The sequence below is a fragment of the Tursiops truncatus genome, chromosome 5 (genome assembly GCF_011762595.2).
Source record: "Tursiops truncatus isolate mTurTru1 chromosome 5, mTurTru1.mat.Y, whole genome shotgun sequence".
Taxonomy (NCBI): Eukaryota; Metazoa; Chordata; class Mammalia; order Artiodactyla; family Delphinidae; genus Tursiops; species Tursiops truncatus.
Window position 1 is genome coordinate 644059 of NC_047038.1, and position 13692 is coordinate 657750.

The window sequence follows — 13692 nt, forward strand, 5'->3', positions numbered from 1 at the left end:
GCTCATTTCATACTGTTGAAGTGAAGAGTTTTTCTGCTTGAAGTACAAAAACAATTTCCTAAAGCTCCTAAGCGGGAACACTACTGTTCTTATGATCTGTGATTAGATGAACTGATCAATTTCAGTTGGTAACATCCGTTTTTTCCCTTGGCAAGTGTTTAACAAATTCTAGAACAGATGCATTTTTCTAGGCTTACACCAACAATTTCATTCCAAATGTCTCCTGAGGGGCATGTACCATACACAGGAATCCATCTCTATCCTTCTCACTTTCACACACTCCAGAAATTAGCATGGACAAGCTCACCATTCTGTGTCTGTTCACCAGCAGGAACAGGGTGTCAGAAGTGGGATCTGAAGGCATCAAATCCCGAGAGGCAATGGCCCCCAGAATTGAGCAAAGTACTCACACTGAGCCCCTTGTGCTCATCACTTCCATGAATTGCCACCTGCTTTCGTTTTGGTGAATCTCTTCTTAGACTTCAAGTTTTGCTCTTTTTGCATTTTGAGCTCTCCAATTTTATTTGGGATCTGGAAAGTCTTTGTTGTTTCAGGGGGAAAGTTTTGTCCATTCCAGTTCAAGACTTTACCTTTAGTGAGTACTCAGTTGTTGTCTGGAGCATGGAGTGACAAGATTCTTTTGGGGGGATTGAGCTGTGTTCTAGGAATTCGTTTTATTCCTTTTGGAATCTGGGCTAGGACTTTAGCAACTTCATTGGGTTTCCAGGAGAACTAAGGGAAATGGGATCCCAGTCACCTAAATGTTTTGAGGGCAGCCCTCCTTCAGGGACTCCAGCCAGTTTCATGTTTAAAAACTATGGATCCAGGCTTCCCTCGTGGCACAGTGGTTAAGAATTCACCTGCCAATGCAGGGGACATGGGTTCGAGCCCTGGTCTAGGAAGATCCCACATGCCATGGAGCAACTAAGCCCATGCATCACAACTACTGAGCCTGCGCTCTAGAGCCAGTGAGCCACAACCACTGAGCCCACATGTCACAACTAGTGAAGCCCACGTGCCCTAGAGCCCGTGCTCCGCAACAAGAGAAGCCGCCACAATGAGAAGCCGGTGCACCACAACGAAGAGTAGCCCCTGCTCCCTGCAACTAGAGAAAGCCCGCATGCAGCAACAAAGACCCAATGCAGCCAAAAATTAATTAATTAATTAATTAATAATTTTTAAAAAACTATGGATTCCCCACATGCCCATTTTTAGCTAAGTGGGCTGAACAAACCAAAAGTAATCTGGAATTACAGTGGCCATTATGGGGAAGGTTCAATCTCCCTAAACTTGTTTTTCTTAAGATTACATTGGAGGACCGTGGTTCTAAAATTAAACAAAATGAATGGCATATTTGTTTTCACTGGTAACCGGAAGCTTCCAAACATGCACAAAACTGTAAAATTGCTTCTTTGCAAGATACCATTTCTAAATTGGCTGAAACAACCAAAAAAAAAAAAAAAAAAGCAAAGAAAAAAAGGAGAACAAAATGGCTTCCAAAGCCTTGTGCTTCTTGTGTCCCCCCCTGACCCCAATTTCTTTGTCTCAGGTAGGGTCTTATGTGTCTTCCCACTCCCTTTGCCTCAGACTCTGCCCCTAGAAACCATCTTGTGCTCAGGCCCTGCCCCCAACACCACCTTCCTCTCTCCTCCTCCATGAAAACCTGCCTCTTTAAAATGAGAGCCTCTGAAGATCCAAATGCTGACCCTAATTACTGGTTTTAAGTTAACTGGGGCAAACCACTAGGTGAGGAGATCCTGACTCTTGATCAGTGATGCTTTCAAGGAAAGATCTTGAGCAAAAGGGGAAAATGTAGAATTAATTAAGGGGCATTCCACTAACCTTTGGAGTCAGGACAGGCCCGCAGTGGGTACCCTCACACCCACCATGCATGTCAATTATCCCAAACAGGAAGATGCCTCTACCTACTATCCAGCAGGAATAAGAAAACTTCCCTCCAACCCCACCCCCCAGAGCCCAGCCAATCAGAGACTGCAGCAGCTCAGCCAATGGGAAGCCTCCATGCTCCCCCCCCCAGCTCTTCCAATGGACTCTTCCGTTATCACAGCCCCTCCCAACTCCTCCTTTTCCCTATAAAAGCAAGTCCCCATTTCTTGTTCCCTGGGTTTGCTTGTGGTCTGTCCTTGTTTGCATATTCCGAATCGAAGTTCCTCCACTATTCCTGAGTAAACTCCCTTTTGTTGGTGAAATAACTGGCTGTCATATTATTACAGTTGACAGAGGCTTGAGCTTAGCCTTGAGCTGCACAGGCTCTGATTGCCTTGATGCTGTTACTCTGGTTGATGTGATCAGGTTCCAGGAACTTGGTTTTATCCGGGACAGGAAGCTTCTCATTCTCCCGTGATTCGGTTATTGCCATGATTCTGCTAGAATGCTGCAGGGCGTGGGGGCTGGTGGGGGTGAGGGTAGAGAGTCCGAGTGGCTCCCATTGCGACAGTGGCTTTCTTGTGTCGCCTTAGGTGTTTTTTTCAATGCTAAACTTAATATTTCTTTTTAAAAAATCGTTTCAGAAATGAGTGTGAGATGTGGCTTAATTTGAAAGTCTTCTCTTAACTAGTGAAACCTAATTTAATTTCTATTTTTAAAAGGAATAAAAGGGAATAAGAATGTGAAGTGGTTGAAAGGAAACTAGAATCTGTGTGGACGCCAGGGATGCTGGATGCTCTCCCCGCACCGGGTCCTTGTTACACTGTGGGAGCCTCTTTCCTTAACCAGTTCAGTTCTCCTCTTCCTCAGCGGGAACCTGCGGCTCCGTGTCAAGCTCCAGACGCATTCCTCTGCGCAGAGGGGCCCATGGAAAGTAGCCGGCTGACAGGCACCCGTGGCCTGCAGACATTCTGGCCACGACTACCACGCGGGGTCACTGCAAGGAGGGCTCCTAATCAGGAGGGAGGGGTCATTGCCTCCAGGGGCCGCCCCACGCGAGCCCAGTCACCCCCATAGCCGCGCTCCTAGCAGGACCCCGGCCCTCAACCCCCGGGGGCGCTCTGGGAAGGTAGCACCGGGGCTGGGGCAGCAAGCGAGCGACGGGTGGAGAGAAGCCGCCCCGCCCCGCCCCGCCCCGCCCCAAGTTCAAGGAGAGACCACGCCCAGCCATGCTTCCCTCTGATTGGCTGAACGAGAGAAAGGCCGGCGATGATTGGGTGGAGTGGACGCCTCTCGGCGCCCATCCTCCGCCACGGGGCGGGGGCGGGCGTGATTGGTGCAGGCATCGGCCCGCCCCGCCCCGCGACGTCACTACCCGGCGTGCCGCGCGCCGCGCTTCCGCTCCGCCCGCTAATGTTTTGGCCGGTCCAAGATGGCGGTGCAAGAGTCCGCGGCTCAGCTCTCCATGACCCTGAAGGTGCAGGAGTATCCGACCCTCAAGGTGGGGTCTGCGGCCGGGGGGCGCCCGCGCCTGGCCGGGCGGCCTCTGAGGGGAGGGGGAGGGGCGGGGCGAAGGCCGGAGGGCGGCATGGGGCGCCGGGCGGAGGCCGGGGGTCTGGGGGCCGGACTTCCCCGGGGCCGGGGATCTGGGGGCTGGGCTCCCCGGGGGCCGGACTCTGGGGGCCTGGCTCCCCAGGGGCTGGGGGCCCGTCTCTCTGGGGTCCTGGGCTGGCGGCCGGGCTCCCCGGGGGCAGGGGACCTGAGGGCCGGGCGGGTGTGGCGTCTGGCCATCCATGCTCCCTCCTGCCTTCGTGACAGGGCGGGGAGCGCGTCTGCCTGGCGCCCCGCTTCTCCCTCCGGAGCCCGATTGTGGCCCCTTCGTCCTATAATACCGTGAACTGCATCAGCGACAGTCCTGGTCGTAGACAGGCTGGCGACTTTGGAGGCTGGGGTCTCAGGGCTGTGGGGTCGCGGGCGCCCAGCCAGAGTGCCCACCGTGAAGGGCGGTTGGTGTCCAGCTATCCTCCCGGAAGCTCGTGTCAGACGGTGTTGATGGATGGCTTCCAGCCTCTAATTAGGGAACCTGTGAGGAGAGACCTCACGACCCAATGGGAACCCATTTGCAGGGCGTCACCAAACCTGAAATACAGCCCTTGCCACTCGGTCGCCAGTTGGGTGACCTTGGATGGTCGCTGAGGCAAGTCGACTTAACGCTGGGATGAAATCGGTGTTCCCGGGAGAGGGGTCGGTGCTAGTTCTTCCCTAGTTAGTAGAGGATTCGATGGTGATTGACTACGGCGAAGCACCTGGGAGTAAATTCCTTCAACGCTCAAGGTTATAACATTCCCAGGAGAGCTGCGGCCGATCCTACGTGCGTCTGAATTCCTTTCCCGGGGGCCACGTCGCATCTCTCCTCCCGGAGGACCCAGCATCCCTGTCCACGTCAGTGGTGACAGAGGGGGGGTGCGGTGTGGCCAGGTTGCTGTGAGCTCTGCGTTCACTTCCTGGGAGACCTCGGGAGGGTCCTCAACGCCTCTGAGGTTGTTTACTCCTGGCGCCTGGGTCGGCTCAGGGTGAAGAGAGGGCTCTGGCTGTGGGAAGGTAGCTGAAGGGAAGGAAGGGAAGCGCTGCCGGCCTGAGCCAGATGCCTGTTTGCTGGACCGCAGGTGTAGGGCGTGCTGTTCTGACACTCCACTCCCCGAGACCCTGCGGCTCATAGGCCACGATTCTCTGCTGCCCGAGGCACCGACCAAAACAAAGGGGTGTGAGTGGGAACCGCTGACTGTGAGCTTTGGTCTCCCTCAGCCCCTGCCGGGCCTGCCGCTTGACGGACAGACAAGAAGGTTCAGGGATGAAAACTGTGGTGGTGAATGTGGGGAACACCGGACAGGCAGGATCCCTCCTCCGAGTCGTGCTCTCGCGTTTCATAACCGTGAACGGAGTCTGAGTTGCAGACTTATCAGACAGGCTTTGATTAATGTAGTTAGGCAGATACTTCTAGAGGTAAAGGATTTTGTTTTCGTTTTTTGGCTGCATTGGGTCTTCGTTGCTGCGCGTGGGCTTTCTCTAGTTGCGGCGAGTGGGGGCTACTCTTTATTGCGGTGGCTTCTCTCGTTGCAGAGCACGGGCTCCAGGCACGCGGGCTCAGTAGTTGTGGCTCATGGACTTAGTTGCTCCGCGGCATGTGGGATCTTCCCGGACCAGGGCTCGAACCCGTGTCCCCTGCATTGGCAGGCGGATTCTTAACCATTGCACCACCAGGGAAGTCCCAAGAAATATTATAGTATCATTTCAAGTGAGCTTGCCAAATAAAGAAATTTTACTTCTTTTCTGGAATGATTTTCAAAAGTAGAATTTTTGCAAGGTACTATCTCCGTTTTCCCTGACAGATTATTTAGATCCCACAGGATAATTCCTCTGTTCTCTTGACATGTGTGTCACTGCTGAGTTAACATTTTTATCAGGGGTAATTTCTACTGGATAATGAGGAAGTTTCACCAGGAACATGGGAAGAGCTGTTGGCTCGGGAGCTGTGCTGTTCATGGTCTGGAGAGAGTCAAGAGGCAGGGGGCGCAGGGGGACAGGGCAGGGGGGCAGGGGGTGAGGGCTGAGGGTGGGCATTCTGGAAGGCATAGGTTGTGCTTCTCTAGTCTGAAGGCAGCTCCTCCTGCAGGGTAGCAGGGACGAGCGTGCAGCCGGCAAGTCCCCTTCACACAGGATGGGGACTCCTCCCTGTTGGAGGGCTGGGCAGCCTCGTCATAGCCTCAGGGCTGGTAAGCTCTTCTGCTCTTCTCTCCTGGCAGAGTGGCCAGAGGGTGGAGCGGCCCTTGGTGGCGGCTCCCGGCTCGCCCTGACCCGGGCCCTCTCCCCCGGAGCCCCTGCTCCCCCTGGGGCCTGTGGACGTATGGATGCGTCTTGGTGGCGGGAGCACGCCTCTGGGTGCCTCTAGCTTTGCCGCTTGTCCTGGGCTGGGGGCGCAGGTGGTCCCCATGAGAACCACTGGTCTGCACCTTGCTGTGGGGAACTTGTTCTTACTGCAGCGGGCGTGTCCGGGCACCTGGTGCTCTGGCCCTGGCTGGCACCTTTCCCTGCAGTGTGTGGGGTTGTGGGCCGTGCCCCTCAGGCCTCAGGGAAGGAGAAATGGAAGCTCGAGTGCGTGATCCACCCTCGTCAACTGGAAACCCTGTTCTAATTATGTTTTTAGAAGTTTTTTCTGAGTATAAAAGCAATTTGTGTTTATTCTCCAAATGACTTTGCTAGTTATCCCATTCGTTTTTGGAGTTTTTATTTCTGTTTTTTCATTTGGATAGCTGAAGGAAAATCATATTTTAGAGGCCTTCTTTGTCACTGTCCAGGTCAGGTGGGAGTTCGCTCAGCCCAGGGGAGGGACCTGGCATCGTCGCTGGAAACCTGCTTTGGACCCTGATTCCTCCCCTTGAGCTCACCTGGACCCATCTCTGGGCTCACCTGGAGCCTCATCCTGGCTCCCCAGCCCCTCTCCCAGCCGTCCCCTCCTCGCCACATGTGACAGGCTGGGAGTGTGGCCGTTGCTCCCAGCTGGGCCTGGAGGCAGATTCTCCTGTGTCTTTGAAAAAATCTGCTGCTTTTAATGTGGTGACAGTGTTGTTGACCAAGTACTGCCCTGCAATTTCAAATCCTGGCTTTGTACTTGTAGAAAGTTTGTGCGCCAGTTACATGCTAAAGTTATAACTTTCAGTGCGGTTTTACAAACTTGGCCTCAGCCTGGCTTGGGGGAATCACGTGTTCTCAAATTTGAGAGACGCTGGTAGCATAAAGTGTTTGGACTTTTGAGACAAGTATCTGATTATGCTGTGTCCCAGGTGGTGGCCATGGCTGGGGCCTAACCTCTTTCTACTTTAGGTTTTGTGATTTCCCGAGTGAGCCAGTCCCTCCCTCAGACGCTGGCCGTCTCTGGTCCGCAGCTGCTTGCGTCATGATTGCCTTCTTCTCAGGCTGCAGCCTCGTCACACCTTCAGGGCAGTGCTTGTTCTCAGCTGAAAGAGCCCGCACGTGGCCTTGGCTTCCAGAGCCCTGCACACCCAGAGCTCCGCTGCGTGCCCCTCTCTGAAGTGTGTGCCGCGCGTCCTCCTGGCTTCGCGCTCCCCTCTCTCTCACTGTCGCTGGAGGGACGTTTGACCAAACAAAGGCGACCTGGTGGCATGTCCTGTCCTTGCGTCCTCCGTGCCGGGCCCTCCCGGAGAGACGTGGGTTGACGTGAGGGGTCCCTGCTCGCTGCTTGTGTTTTTAAGTATGGTTAGTGTTTTAAGCAGATTTCAAGTCTGGAGAGGAAAGGGCTTTCTAATCTCCATTTCTCTGTAAGAGGTGGGCTGTTGGAGCCAGCGCTGACCCTCAGCCCTGGGCAGGTGGTGGCAGAGCTGGTGGGGGAGCCGTGTGGCCACCACACACGCCTCGGGCCCCTGGCTTCCGCCGGGTCTGTAACCACCATGATCACTGAGCACGTGACATCTGCGCTCTTGGAACTCTCGGAACAAACCCTGGAGAGGGGGTCCCCGAGAGACGGGTGAGGCCCCGTCCTGGTCACACGCTTGGTGGCAGGAGGCATTAAACGAGGGACACAGGGTTTCAGCGCACTTGTTTGGGGGTGGCCGGGGAGGCGTGTTTCGGGGAGGAGCCATGTGGGTTGAGTTTAAGTCTTGGCAACCCTGACACGGAAGGCTCACGGTCCCACTGCAGCAAGGCAGCTCGGACGTCCCCAGAGCCCTGCAAAGGGGGCAGGGGCCACTGAGTGCCTGGCTGGCGACACGGTCCGGGGGGCGGGGTGGGAAGACGGCCGGGAAAAGGCCTCGGGCAGGCTGAGGTGGGATGTTTGATGCTGACCTGAACCTGGCCAAGCAGTTTCCACCGGGGTAACAGTTGGTTATTTTCAGGTGTACGTTTTTTACAACCTTTTGAAAACCAGAATTATTCACTGTTTCAATCACTACTAACCAATAGTTAACAACTAAATATTGCTGAGTAGTTTGATAACTGGACTATCGCGCAGAATGTGGCCGAGGGGAGAAAACCCCCAGCTGGGTCGATGGTCTCACTGTCCACAGAGCCAGCCTTCCCCTGCCACCACACGCAGCCCCTGGGGCCTGGCCTTGTCCCCTTTCCCATCATGACAGCGGCCCCCGTGCCCTGCCCCATCTGAGCCAGACCTCCCCCGGCTCCCCGCCCCATCCTGTGTCCCTCCCAGGTCTCTGCACATGGGAGCCGGCCTCCTAGCGCTCCACCAGCCGGCTAGGCAGGGCACTGCCGACGTGTCGTTGCCCACGTGGCCCCAGGCCACCGCCCTGAGCCGGATCCGGCCCTGCGGCCCCTGCGCTCTGGCCCTCACCCTGGGGTTTTCTTTCTGGCTTCGGTCACCCTCTGGCGCTTTTTCTGTCAGATGCCCCCTTGGGACGCTGGTCCTCAGTGAGGGGCCGTGTCGGGGCGGTTGTTGCCCTCCCAGCGCCTGGAAGAGCTCCTGGCCCGTGGGGGGCACCGGCGGTAGCTGTTGGCCGAGCGAGCATCTCTTCTGTCTGGGCAGAAATCCCGTAAACATTCACATCTCACTCTTGTCCACGAGCGGCATTCCGGGTGTGGCAGCCTTCGGAGTTTCTTTTCTCACCCCCCCACCCCGGCCCGCACCCCTCTCTCCTTCCTTCAGGGCTCAGCTGCCGGGGAGGAGTGTCTGCGCCCTGCCCCTCTGTCCACTCACGGTGTGCATGCCGTGACCTTCTAGGTGACAGCTGGACAGCACCCTCCGGCACCCCCTTCGAGATGGCCACCTCCCGGTCTCACGAGCGGCCTCCGGGCTGGTTTTGCCCCAGCAATCCCTGGCAGGCTTCTGGCCAGGGTCTCCAGGTGACCCCATGGGGCTGCCTGAGCCCCTGACAGCGTCTGGTGCTCGCCCCCACCTCTCACCACGTGTGCCACAGGCTGCCCTTCCTTCCCGGCGTAGGGCCCCAGGCGGCTCCCGTGACACCACGCACGCCTGGCTCCTCCCAGGCTCACAGCCGCCCCTCATCCTCCTTGTTGGGACTGCTCGCTGACTTGGTGACCTTGTTTGAGGACCCCCGTGTGTACCGATGACTCCCAGCTGGATCCCCTCGCCAGCCCCAGAGCCTTGGACCCGGGAGCCTGTCAGACGTCCCCTCTTGGGTCTGTAAGGTGTCTCAGCATGTGGAAGTCTGAACTCGTTGTCTTACCCAACTCCTCCGCCAACCCGCTCCCCCGTCTTCCTGGTCTCAGTGGCGGACAGCGCTCCCATCCCGTTTGGCTCACGCTGGAACCTTGGAGCCAGCCTCGACCCCTCCGTTCTCAGAGCTCACATCCAGCCTGTCCTCACATCCTTTTCACTCTGCCACCGTGGCCTAAACCAGGCCCTCTCCGGGTTGTTGAAGGAGCCCCCAGCTGTCCCCAGCACTGCCCGTGCTTCTTCCTGGCAGCCTCCCGTCTTACTCGGGGTAAAGTCCAAGGTTGTTAGAGTGGCCCTCCGGGGCCACATGACTTGGCCCCCTCTTCCTCCTCCCCCACGTCGTCCTCCTCCCCTCCCCCTCCTCCTCGCCTCCCCCTTCCCCTCCTCCCCACGTCCTCCCCCTCGACCTTCTCCCCGACCTCCCTCCCCTCCTCCCCACGACCTCCTCCCCAGGTCGTCCTCCTCCCCCACCTCCTCACCTCTCCCCTCCCCCCCACCTCCTCCCCACGACCTCCTCCCCCACATCGTCCTCCTCCCCCCCCTCCTCACCTCTCCCCCTCACCCCCGACCTCCTCCCCGACGTCGTCCTCCTCCCCCTCCCCCACCTCCTCGCCTCTCCCTCCTCCCCGCCACCTCCTCCCCCACCTCCACTCCTTTGGACACTGAGCCACAGTGGCCTCCCCGCTGCTACAGGATGTGCCAGCATGGGGGGCCTCAGAGTCTTTGCTCTTGTTTACTTTGTCCAGAATCCTTTCCCCCAGATGTCAGTCTGGCTTATTCCCTCACCTTCCCCCGTCTCTGCTCAGGTATCACCTTCTCAGTGCGAGCACCTTATTGAGACTGGGAGTCCCACCATCCCCTCTTCTGCTCTGTTCTTCTCCTTAGCTGCCGCTGCCATTTGACTTAACTGTGTTTTGCTTCTTTGTTTCTAACCACTGGGATTATAAGCTCTTTGGAGGGCGTAGAAGAAATAACTCTTCAAATAACAGATGAATTATTAAATATTATTTTGGCAATTCTATCCAAAGAAGTAAGATTGAAACAAGTAAATGTAACTGTTAGAACGAATGAGACAGAATATGTTTATGTACCCAGAAACACAAGCAAACTAACCAGAAAATGACTGCAGTTAATTAGAAAGGTCAGCACAGTAACTGGGTACATGAAAAGCAGACAGAAGTCCTCACTTTTCTGCATCCCAGCAATAACCAGTAGAACATCTCCTGGGAAAATGCCAGGAAGAGTAAAGCGTTCGGGTGACTGCAGCACACCAGCAGTGGGCGCCAGTGGAGGCGCCGTGGCTGGCAGCAGCAGAGGGTGCTGGGTTTCTGTTTGAAGATGCTAACAGTAGCTGGAAAGATACCATCTGACTTCTCTGTGTGCTTGATCAGACCTTTCTTCTTTATCATGAGGGAAGCTCCAAGAAGGGTGTCTCTGCTGGACGCCAGGGTCTGCTATGAAACTGCGAAAGTAACAGCCTTGTTGCAAAGTTGCTGGCTTTGGTTATATGTTGTATGGAAAAGGTGAGCCAGTGTTCCCCTGGTGTATGCATACAGTCGGCACCGGTGCCTGCTCGGGCTCTGTGTGTCGTGTTTGGTCATTGAGCCGCCCCGGGCCTGGAGACGCTCACGTGCAGGGCTGGCGCCAGGCTGCCTTGTGTGCACGCCGGCTGACTCAGCACTTGCAGCGTGTTCTGTTTTACCCGTGCTGCCCTTGCTGGGGTGGACCAGTGGCATGAAAAGATGCCTGTGAGTAACCAGCAGTCGCGGATGAGAGGACCCTGCCCCCAGGAGGGAGAATATGGAGGTGCTGACGGTGCCCTTCCCGCCTCCAGCTTTGTCAGCACTTCACGGAGTGAAAAGTCCATCTCATCACATCCCCCTAGAGGTGGGCCAGCAACATGTCAGTTTTCAAGAAGCCTATTTGAAAGAGGGGGTTTGAAGCACTCCTGCCCTTCGTGAGCCTCCCTCAGGTGTGTGCTGTGCCCGGGGAGGTCAGCCCAGGAGCGCGTGTGATTCGTGAGACTTCCGTGCCACACGCCGGAACACGAGGCACAGCTCTCCAGGCCAGGCAGGGCTGTCTGCTGCCATTCAGGGCTCAGTGCAACACTTTACAGGATGTTGTTAGCTTTGTGATAAATATTTAGAAACCTCTTCTGAGGTTTCTTAATTGTGAAAGATAAAAGGCCTCCTGCCATTGGGGAAATACTTCCTTCCTGTGCTGGTAAAAATGGCTGAACACATTATGAGAACAAACTAAGGTGCATCTCTTTGTCAGCAAGTACTGTGAGAAAACCCACAGCAAACACTGGAGAAGGTTTGAAGAAACACGTACCAAAGCAAGTGGCGCGGTGTGGGAGGGCTGCTGTGGAGCTGGATGAGAGTACAGGTGTTTCATACGGGTCTCGATGAGGGTGTTTGCCGGATTCTGCTTCAGTTATGAAAACAGGAAGGATTACTTTTTGCGAGTCACTGAAGGGGAAAGAGGTACTGGAGGAAATATAATTTAACATTCAACTAATTAAATGGAGAAATTCTATGATCTTAAAAGCTGTAGTGAAACAAATTACCAAGGAAACATTAAGTAGATTTGACTAATACAAATTTAATTTTTTGGTATAACCAGATAAGATAAAACCAGAATTTAAAAGCAAGTAACAAACCTTAAAAAAATCCGCCAAATGTGAACCATAAAAACCTGGTTCAAATTGATGAGAAAGCTCCAATGCCCTCTTCCTTGTTGAGTGTTGGGTGAGGAATACAAACAGAAAATATGTAGAAGGAAGAATGTGTTGAGTTGAACCGCATAAAATCACCCTTTTGTAAAAATGATGGCTGAATAGCCTATACCATGTAAAAAGATTAAAAAAAAAACAACTTCCCATAAAGAAAAACCCCAGGACATGATGGCTTCACTGGTGAATTCTATTAAATGTTTTAAAAAGAGTTAACATTGCTGCCTCACAAACAGCCAGAAAATGGACGCGGAAGGAAGTTTCCCAGCTTGTTCTGTGAGGTCAGTTTTACCCTGATACCAAAACCAGACAGACAATACCACAAGAAAACTACACACCAGTCCTTACGGATGGATGTAGGCGCTCAAATCCGCAGCAGCGTGCCAGCGAACTGGATCTGACAACGTATGAAAAGGATTATGTACCGTGACTAAGTGGGCTTTACCCCAGGAATGCAAGGTTGGCCCAACATGTAAAAGTCAACGCAATGCCATACTAAGAGTATAAAGGACAAAACCCACGATCACCTCAGTAGACGCAGAGAAAACACTTGACAAAATCCATCACCCTTTCATGATAAAAACACTCAACGAGCCAGGAATAGGAGAGAACTTCCTCTACCTGATAAAGGGCATCTCTGAGAAAACCACAGCCGACATCATGCTTAGTGGTGAAACACCAAACCTTTCCCCTAAGATCAGCAAAAAGACAAGGATGTCCACTCCCCATTTCCATTCAGCATTGTCCTGGAGGTTCCAATTGGGGCAGTTGGGCAAGAAAAATAAATAGCAGGCATTCAAATTGGAAAGGAGTAAGTAAACTCAATTTGCAGATGAAATCATCTTGTGTATGCAAAGTCCTAAGGAATACACACGTACACAACACACACACAAACCTGTTAGAACGAATAATCTGGTTCAGCAAGGTTGCAGGATACAAGATCAGTTTATATAATAGAAATAATTCGTATTTCTGTATCCTAGAAATGAACAGTGAAAAGGGAAATGAAGAAAAGAGTTTTATTTACAATAACACTGATAAATTGGATTTCATTAAAGGGAAGAAGCTTGTGTTTCAAAGGTATTCTGTTAAGAAAGTGAAAGGACTACTCACAGAACAGAGAGAAAATATTTGCAGATCTTTTTTTTTTTTTTTGGCGTTATGCGGGCCTCTCGCTGTTGTGGCCTCTCCCGTTGCGGAGCACAGGCTCCGGACGCGCAGGCTCAGCGGCCATGGCTCACGGGCCCAGCCGCTCTGCGGCATGTGGGATCTTCCCGGACCGGGGCACGAACCCGTGTCCCCTGCATCGGCAGGCGGACTCTGAACCGCTGCGCCACCAGGGAAGCCCTGCAGATCATTTTTGATAAGGATCTAGTATCCAGAATATGTAAAGAACTCTTACAGTTCAATAATATAAAGACAAATAACCCGATGTAAAAACGAGCAAATGGTTTGAGGAGACGCCTCTGAAGAAGAGATACAAATGGCTAATGAGCATAAGAGGAGATGCACGACATATTCATCATTGGTGAAATAACGAAACCATGATGAGGCACTGCTTTATACCCATGGGAATGACTGTAATCAGAAAGATGGACAGTAACGAGTGTTGGATGAGGGTGTGGAGAGACTAAAATCCTGATAGACTCTGAGGAATGTAAAATGGTGCAGCCACAGTGGAAAGCAGTCTGGTAGTTCTTCAAAAAGCTACACAGAGTTACCATATGACCTAGCAGTTCCACTCCTAGATAATCTACCCAGGAGAAGTGAAAACGCGCCCATACAAAAACCTGTGCAGGAATTTATAGCCTTGTATTCATAACAGCTCCAAAGTGGAAGCGACTAAAATGCCCATCAGCTTATGAGT

The 13692-nt window shown here is 53.6% G+C and overlaps 1 protein-coding gene across 6 annotated transcripts in view; it reads left to right on the forward strand.

Annotated features, from left to right (window-relative positions):
- Window positions 1-3241: 3241 nt before the first annotated feature.
- Window positions 3242-13692, forward strand: part of MAEA (macrophage erythroblast attacher, E3 ubiquitin ligase) — a 34964-nt gene continuing 24513 nt past the window's right edge. For 5 of the 6 annotated variants that reach the window (XM_033856490.2, XM_033856491.2, XM_033856493.2 and 2 more), the window contains exon 1: window positions 3242-3388. In XM_033856490.2, coding sequence (XP_033712381.1) covers window positions 3320-3388 — 69 coding nt within the window. In that variant the 5' untranslated portion in view covers window positions 3242-3319. Of the gene's footprint in view, window positions 3389-4308; window positions 4330-13692 lie in introns of those variants that run through there. The other variant, XM_033856492.2, reaches the window with a different exon arrangement.